The sequence below is a fragment of the Eimeria necatrix genome, genomic scaffold, assembly GCF_000499385.1.
Source record: "Eimeria necatrix Houghton genomic scaffold, Enh_scaff1, whole genome shotgun sequence".
In the NCBI taxonomy this organism is placed as follows: domain Eukaryota; phylum Apicomplexa; class Conoidasida; order Eucoccidiorida; family Eimeriidae; genus Eimeria; species Eimeria necatrix.
The window spans coordinates 281,709-290,450 of record NW_013651811.1 but is presented as its reverse complement, the minus strand read 5'-3'; the positions used below and the strand labels follow the sequence as shown (position 1 = coordinate 290,450).

At 55.0% G+C, this 8,742-nt stretch overlaps 2 protein-coding genes across 2 annotated transcripts; one reads left to right on the top strand and one right to left on the bottom strand.

The window, feature by feature from the left end:
• Positions 1-1,918: 1,918 nt before the first annotated feature.
• On the bottom strand, positions 1,919-2,957 carry ENH_00026890 (hypothetical protein; the record flags this gene model as incomplete). The annotated part of the gene is made up of 2 exons (XM_013578030.1): positions 1,919-2,115; positions 2,216-2,957. The coding sequence occupies 2 exons, from the start codon at positions 2,955-2,957 to the stop codon at positions 1,919-1,921; spliced, it is 939 nt and encodes a 312-aa protein (XP_013433484.1).
• A 1,012-nt stretch (positions 2,958-3,969) lies between these two features.
• On the top strand, positions 3,970-7,645 carry ENH_00026880 (hypothetical protein, conserved; the record flags this gene model as incomplete). The annotated part of the gene is made up of 5 exons (XM_013578029.1): positions 3,970-4,079; positions 4,343-4,390; positions 4,616-4,704; positions 4,937-5,108; positions 5,236-7,645. The coding sequence occupies 5 exons, from the start codon at positions 3,970-3,972 to the stop codon at positions 7,643-7,645; spliced, it is 2,829 nt and encodes a 942-aa protein (XP_013433483.1).
• Between the last annotated feature and the right edge of the window lie 1,097 nt (positions 7,646-8,742).

The following is an 8,742-nucleotide window of genomic DNA, read 5'->3' as shown; positions in this document are numbered from 1 at the left end:
CAAGAAAAATACCGAGTACCTGTTGGAGGAGAGCAACATGGCTGGGAAGGTCTGGGCTGTAAATGAGGACGTCGTCAAGGTACGCGATGACTCCCTGACCTAATAAGGGCTGTAGGTATGCATTAATGTTGGCCTGAAAGGTAGCAGGTGCGCCTTTGAGGCCAAAGGGCATGACCCTATACTCGAATAACCCCATAACCGAACGGAAAGCTGTCTTCCATCGGTCTTCCTTGGCCATCCTTATCTGGTGAAACCCTGACTCGAGATCGAGGGTGGAAAAGTATCGGGCACCCCCCAACATCTCAAGAATCGTTTGAATAGGTGGTAGTGGGAAGTCCGGCGCAATCGTGAGGGCGTTCAGCTCCCTATAATTAACGACCATGCGCATCTTGCGCTCGCCCGTCTCATCGCTTCGCTTATCAACCATAATCGTAGGTGCGCAGATCGGGGAGTAGGTAGGGCCTATCCACCCATTAGCGGACAGCTTCGCTATCTCCTGCTTGTGAAATAAAAGTTGTTCGGGGGTCATGCGGTAGATCGCCGATTTCGTAGGGAGCTTCCCTGGCACAAGAAGAATACGATGATCGTGAGGGCGCTTCGGCGGCAAACCTGTAGGAAGTTTATCAGGAAAGACAGCACGGTGAGCACACAACACATCCTTTATCACACGGGGAGTTTCCTGCGCCTCCACGCTCCATGCGCCTCCACGGAGGTTAGCCACAGTTTGGCCGATGGCCAAGGGGATGTTTCCTCGTCATCGGGAAACGCGGAAACGGGTAGTGCCTTAGGAGACTGTCGGTGGGGGTTGGAAGGGGAGACTTCGATTAAGGCACAACATAAAGCCCCTTGCCACTCCTCCACTAGACGTAGAGCCACGTCGGTCTCCATCGCGGGAAGCGCTAGCATAACGTAGAGCCCTTGAAGTGGGTGGTGTATGCAAGCTGCACTCTCCGAAGCCCGCTGTAACAGGGCAGCAACCACTGATTTTCCCTTGCCCCTCGGAGGTGGCTTATACCTCTTAGGGGGTGGTCGTAGAAGTGTAGTAGCTTCCTCCCTAGACATGTCTGCCACCTGCTTAGCCAGTATGTCGTACGCCTGCTCTGCGGGGGTCCGTTGACGCGTCCCTAAGGTACTGCCGGTCCGTTGTGTGTCAACGGTGGCACGAACCACCGGTAGATCGCACCACTGGCCATTCACATACGTACGAAGCTTATCAGACTGGAAATACCACGCTACCCTATGCTCAGTCAGCCAATCAAGTCCCACCACAAGGTCATATGGCACCGGGCCGACCAAGAAGTCGCCAGCTAAACGGGTTGTCCCACACCACATTGTGAGCCCCTTCACCACTCGATCTAACCGTTAGCTACGGTGAACACGTGTTCCTCAGGCAGCTTCCTTGCTCTAGGCTGCAAACGTTCTACCGCCTCTGGGCTAATGAAACTCTTTGAGGCGCCGGTGTCTAATAGAGCTTCACACTGATCGCCGAGCACTTCGACTCTTAGCACGGCGGTCATACCCACACTACACAGAGTCCCCGTGGGCGAGGCAAGTGGGCGAGGCAAGTTCCTGTAGTCTCCGCTCGCGCCACCATTGTAGTTCTTTAGTGCCCGCGTCCTGCGGACGGTCCCCTTCAGTAGTTACGTTGTTCTGCTCACAGCTGTGATCCAATCTACGCCTAGACCATTCCTTGATTGGCGACGTAGTCTCGGTGTGGGACTGGTCTGCAGGGGTTTGCTGAGTCTTCCCCACATCCGGACCCTCGGGGCACTCTCGCTCTTTCCCAATACACAACCTTCTTCCCCAATCTGGGGAGACTGGAATGGAGTTAGGCCCTGTCGCTACCGCGCACATCGTACCTTTACTACTCCTGGTCAGCCTAGCCCGCTCGTCTCCCTTAACGGCTAGGCTCGTTCGTTTAAATGCCTCGACTGCTTAACGTTGGGCCGCCGAGGCTGTTGTCTGGGCGGTCTAGCGGGCTCCGCACTGGGTCGAGCCAACGTAGGACAGTCTCTAGCGTAGTGATCCCGGCCCCCGCACCGGGAGCACGTTTCCCCGGTTCGTCGCGTCGCTCCGTTACGGAGCGGACAGTCCCTGCTCGCATGTCCCCTTCCGCTGCACGCATAACAACGCAAGTCTGGAATATCATTCCATGTGTCGTTCCTGTTCTGTCGTTCATGAAGTAGGCCTGAATCTCGCCTGCTGTAAGCCCAACTACGCTGGGCATCCTCTAACTCCCGCCGGTATCGGTGACGGTCTTCACAGAAATCTTTCCACGGTGCCCTCATAGCAGCCAGGGCTGCGGCGGCTTCCTGCCAGTCCGTAAACTTCCTTGTTCCCTCTTCAGTTAATCGTTGTGCTATTTCGTCCGGTAGGTTGGCCAAGTAGTAGCCCACCAACTGATCTGTAGCCACCGACACCCCTTGTGCCACGATTGTCGCAAAGCGCGCAGAGTATGCGTGGTGGTCGCCCCTCCATACATTCTCCGCCATCAAAACTTTCATCCGTTCCTTAGTTATGCTACCGAAGTGCTCGCATAAGCACTGTCTAAGATGCTCCCAATCAGTCAAGGGTACTCCAGTACGACGCAGATACAACCAGTAACCTAAGGCGTCTCCCTTCAGGTATCTTTTGAGCTCTTCCCCCCATTGCTGTTCTTCCAACCCCCGTTCGAGGAAATCTAACTCTGCAAGGTCGAGAAAATTCCTCATGTTCGTGCCGTCCTCGTATCCGATGGATCTCTGGGTTGCTTGCACTATTCCCCGAGCCATCTGTGCGACAAGTTCCCGCATGAAATCGGTCATACCCGGTTCCGCCCAAGTCTGATCCATATCTGGTGACTTTTGTCCTCCAGCGCCGCGTTCCCAGACCCTAGGTGCCGATCGGGCCACCCCCGTGGTGGACGGTTCAAGGGGATACTCCGCGGGTTTCTCGCCTGTCCCAGCAAATTTTGGCATTGTTGCGTTCGGCTAAGGTGGAGGCCGTACCGTTTTGCCGTTGCGGAGGGACATATCCCTTCTGGTTCTCACTTAAGTGAAGAGATCCCTTCGGGCTTCTAGAGCTAGTTCGAAAATTCTGCCCGGATTATTTTAGTAATATCCCGAACTCACGAGAAAATGTCCCGGATTAATTTGGAAGTTTCCCGGAACGGCCCCCAAATGTAGTGCACAGGTGTAGTGAGTCGGCGACTACACTGTTACTACGTATGATCTCGAGCGAGTCTGACTAGGATGAAAGCACTATAATAATGGTCAACGACTTCAACATCAAAATAATCATGTACAGTTGAGATCATATTATTGTAAGGCTCAGGAAACCCAGAATAATAGAACTGGGTGATGACCCTTGCTGAGGGTCAATGCATGAGTTGCGGCACCGGCCTCGCGTCCAGCCCTTTGCCCGGTGCGGGCCGACTGGCGCGAGTTCCCGTTTATGATTCTCCGCTATCCAGCTGTGCCTTATGCCTTAAGATATTCAATATTATTCATGCCTTAAGATATTTAATATTATTCATGTCTTTCGCACTATTAAGCCTCGAGGGGTAACGACGAAGGTCAATTGTAGTGCCAGGCACTACACACAGCAAGTTGTGCTGAAGTGGCAAAGTTACCTGGCTGCTGCTCTGCGGCGACAGCAGCAGCAGATGCGCCCTATAAGTGGCCTTAATACGGTTAATCGTGCCTCGGCACGACAGCAACAGCACCAGCAGCAGCTGGTGTTGCTGCTGGCACCGCGAGACAAGGCACCTACGAGTCTGTTTAGTGTTGAACAGCGCTGGTTTCGCACCTGACGGCGCAGGCGCTGCTGTGCAGAAGACTGTAGCTGCAGTCTTGCCGCAGCAGCTGTGACAGGAGCAGCAGCAGCAGCTAAGCAGCAACCCGAGCAGCAGTCACAGCAGCGTTTACAGAGAGGTGCAGCAACCACAGCAACAGCCATAACCCCGGCGGCCTCCGCAGCAACGGCTGGAAAATGTCTGCCTCCAAGACTGTAGCGTTCAGAGAGGCGGAATCAGCGCTGCTGCGGCCTTTCAAGGGCACTGTCTTCATCAGCGAGTGGCTGACGCACTCGATGATCAAGCGGTGAAGCAGGCCGGCTTGCTGCTTCCGTTTCCTTCGTTTCTCTCCATTTGTTTGTTTCTTTGTCGCCTTCGCCAATCATTTGGGTGTTCATTTGTGTCACCTCCTCCCTGTTCCCCCGTCTTTGTTTTCTTTTTGTTGTTTGCGCGTCTGCCTGTGTCTGCCTTTGTGTGCTTCTTTGCTGCTTGTTTGTCAGCTCTTTACCGTTATATGTTTTTGCTTCTCTTTATACTTTCGGTTTGCCTATTGCTTCTTTGTTTTTGCAGGTATTTGGCAGCCTTTGCGGAGCAGCAGTGGCCGGCCGTAGTCAAGTGGTACTTGTTGCTGAGCCTGCTGCTGTGTTTGCTGCCGCTGCAGCCGCTGTTTCTCTGAATCCCGTCGAATGCTTGCCACCTTTGCTTACTTCTACGCTGCATAGGGACTCTGTTTGCACCGCTGCTGGGATCGCTACTGCTGCCTCGCTTGCTTCGGCTATGCTGCTGCTGCGTTTGTTGCTTCACATGCTGGCGTTTCTCCCGTTCCTGCTGCTGCTGCGTCAGGACATTCGTTCTAGGTGTTGTTTCTCTGCGTAATTCTGGCTTGGCACTTCATTCGCTTTCTTTGGAAGACCTCATTGGCATCGTCAATGGTGAGGTGCAGCCCGTTTTCGCTGTGCTGCGTTTTGCTGCTGCAGTTGGTTGCTTCTGCTGGCATTCGTGTGCTGCTGTTACGAGCTCTCCCTTTTCTATTTCGCACTTTCCTTGTCCTTATTTAGCCTTTTCATGAGATCTTTCCGGATCCCGTTTTGCAGTTCAGTGTGTGCATTTTTGCCATTGCTGCTACTGTTGCTGCTACTGCTGGTGCTCCTGCTCCTGTTGCAGCAAATACGGACATATCACTGACCCCAGCCCACAAGTTGGCTCCTCTTCAATTGCTGCAAGGCAGCAGGGGTCGCAGTGAGGCAGCAGCAGCCGCTGCTGCTGCCAGCCGCAGCAGGAGCAGTGGCGCAAAAGCCAGCAGTTTGTGGCGCAGAGGAGATGACGGGACTGCAGCGTAGGCTGCTGCTGTTGATATTAGTGCAAGAGTTTTGTTGCTTGTATTGATGGTGCTCCCGTTCCTTTGGTTTAGCTTGGCGATTGCCCGCAGTGTTCTGCTGCTGCGTTGTATTGGCGTGCAGCAGCAGCAGCAGCAGCAATTATCCACCATGGTGGGGAGATGGTGACGAGCCGCAAGAACAACAGCAGAAACAGGAGGACTCGCAGCAGCATCAAGAGATGGGGGCCACCTTGCGGCGCATTTCCCTGCAGCAGGGGCAACAGCAGCTGCAGCAGCCGCAAGAGAGCTGCCTTCAGGAGCTGCAGGAGCAGCACACTGACACAGAAGAAGCACAGCGAATGCTCCAGATTGAAGCTCTGCAGCAGCAGCGGCGGCAGCTGGAGCAGCAAAGGGAGAAGCTGGAGCAACAAATTCGTCAACAAGAGCAGCAGCTCTCAGAAACGCCGCAACAGCATTTACAGCTGCAACCGCAGCAGCACCAACAAGCACAGCAGCTGCAGCAGCAACAGCAAAAGCGGCAGCAAGTGCAGCAGCAGCAGTCCCAACAGCGTGCCCCACTGAATGATGCAGAGGCAGAAGCTTTGGTGAGGCGTCGCCTGCAGCAACTGAAGCAACAAGGCCCCGTGTCGCAACAGCAGCAGCAGCGGCTGCTGCGGCAGCGCAACCTGCAACAAGGGACCACAGCAGCAGCAAAAAGGGCCGTGTCTGGCTTTTTTGCTGATCGGGAGGCATCAGAGCAGGTATTTCTGTCGTCACTGAGACCTGACAGTAACCCTGTCCCGTTCCCTGCCGCTGCTGCTGCCGCAGCTGCTGCTGCAAGGTCATCAGCAGCTGCAGCGAGCAACAGAAGACACTTGCGTATTCTCGGATCCTACCAAGCCAACGCCAGCATGAGACACCAGCAGGTCCCGGTTGCTGCTGTAGCGGACACCAGCAGCAACAATCTGCTGCAGTCCCTTACGAGGACGCAGGGGCTGCTGTTGCGGCAGCAGATGAAGCAACAGGTATTTCTGGAGAAGCAGCTGCTGAAACAACAGCAACAGCAACAGCAACAGCTGCAGCTGCAACGGAGGCAGCAACAACTTGAACAACAGCAGCAGCTCATCGCGCTGCAGCAGCAACTGCAGCACCGCCAACAGCAACAGAGAAACAGCCAAGATGATGTGCACACCCAGCTGCAAAAGCAGCAGCAGAAGCACCAGCAATTGCAGCAACAACAGCAGCAAGCAGAAAAGATGCAGCAGCACCAGCTGCTACTGCAGCAACAGTTTGAAGAAGCACTGCTTCAAGAAGGGCCTGCAGATGACAGCAGCAGCAGCAGCAGTAGCAGCAGCAGCAGTTCCATGCCCTCTGGCCTAATGGCTGCAAACCAGCTTGCCCCACCCGCAGACGCAAGCAGCAGCAGCAGCAGCAGCAGCAGTAGCAGCAGCAGCAGCAGCAGTAGCAGCAGCAGCAGCAGCTATTCGGTGCTTCCCTTCAGCGACCCGAGGCACGCGCATTCAATTACAGCTGCTCAGCATCCACACATTGCCGCAGCCTCAACAGTAACAGCAGCGGCAGCAGCAGCGGGCGGTAGTTCCGTCTTTCCTACGCAGTCAAGCATCTTAGTTGTCGAGACACCTGAGCGTGCTTATACACCTGAGCATGGTTATACGCCGGGCCGAGCAACCTCAGCAGCAACTGCATCTCCAGCAGCAGAAGCAGCTGCTGCTGCGGTGGCAGCGGCAGCAGAGGCTGCAGCAGCTGCAGCAGAAGCTGCGGCTTGCGACACCGAATTTGAAGGGGCTCTTTCTCCAAGAGCGTCTTTATCTTCTAGTTCTTCAGACAATCGCACAAGTGCCCTGAGCCAGAAGCGTCAGGAGCAGCAGCAGCTGCTGCAGCGGCAACACCAGCAACTGCAGCAGCAGCGTGTGTCTGCTGAGGAATTGATCGACCACTTTACTATGGGCATGTCCGGCGAGCAGCCGCTGCAGCAGCAGATGGGCCAGCAGCTGCAGCAAGATGCAGCAGCAGCTGCCGCTGCAGGGGAAGAACTCACGTCTGCAATGCTGGACGGAATGCTGAAGCAGCTTAGGGTGTCGGGCAGCAGGGACAGCAACAACAGCAGCAGCAACTCGCCAGTGCTGCCGCAGCAGACGAACGTTTCTGCAGTTACTAGCAGCACAGCGGAGGGGCTTCCGACACTCAGCAGCTCCCTCGTGCTGGCAGCAGAGCAGCAGGTGTTGTCATCTGTTTCTGCTGCAGCAACGGCGGCCGCAGCAACGGCAGCAGCAGCAGCAGTAACTCCCACGCAGTCGACCTCCAGGCGGCACTTTTCTGGTGCTGCAGCGACAGCGACAGCGGCAGCTGTATTCGACAGCAGCAGCAGCAGCAGCGCACTTGAGAGTGCCAGTGAAGTTAGCACCGCAGCTATACTGGCAGGCAGCGAGATGGAGATACACCGCGCCCTCCTTCAGGAGCATCAGCAACAACGGCAGCAGCAGCGGGACAGACAGCAGCCCCGGTCATGCGCCTTTGAAATTCCGTTGGATTGACTAGCCTAGCGGCACTTGCTGCGGCTGCGTCTGGCGTTGCTGCCTGTTAGCGCGCTGTGAGGACGAAACAACAGTAGCAGCAACGCAGTTTGTTGAACTTTAGCCGTAGCACCGCATCTAGTTTGCACATGGACTAGCAGCTTGGGCCATTTTCAATGGTTACTGACGCCCCTGCAGCCGGTAGAGCAGAGGGAAGGTCCTTACGGCCGCTGCCAGTGAGGCGAATTTGGCAGCAGAGGCAGCGGCATCGAAAGAAGCAGAAGCAGCAGGGACAGCCACAGGGAAACGTGCAAACGTGTTCTGGACTTGTGGCTTCACGTGCTGTTTGTGGCTCCACCTGCTGTTTGTGCTGTTCTTGCTGCCAGTTGCGGCGGTAGTCGTACTTTGCCTGGCGTGTATATCTGCGACGTATCAGTAATTAAGTTGATTTATTTTTCATTTTGAATGGAGAAATAAGCTTTATTTATAACTGTCTTTTTTCATAAATTTCAATATCTCAACGGTCACCCCTGCGGCCCAGCCTCGCCAGAGCTGTACTAGTGGTTAGGCAGCGAGCGAACAACGAGGCGCTCGAATCAAGGAAACAATTACCTGCGTATTAAGTCTTCACAAAAATAAAGGGCATAAATCAACAACTATAGTTGGACAGATGAGATGAGAGCAGGCAGCCAAGAGGGGGGATCAGCAAGGCCCCGAGACCCAGCACCACCGAGACCCGCAGCTGCGGGGAGGCAAGACCAGAAGTTAGGCTCCAGTGGTTCAGAAGTGTTTATAAAGAACAGAGAAGAGGACATATAAGCATTTATAATTGGGGTCGGGATGATGGAACTGAAAAATTAGTCCAATACAAGCGTTCAAACATCGGCTCCGTGCTGTGCTGCACAGCGACGGGACCAGCGGCCACGTCTAGTATGCACCTGCAGTAAGCCACTGGGTTGCACGCACAGCTGAGCCTTGCTGTTGTTTCAAGCCAACTTTTGCCTTTGCTTGATCATTTGGGCTGCTCGCGCTCAAATCAAGCTCCGAGTCTGCCAGTGCCTCAAGCCGCCCAGACAGGCGCTATTCCGCCTGCCGTACACACTTGCTGCAGCAGCACG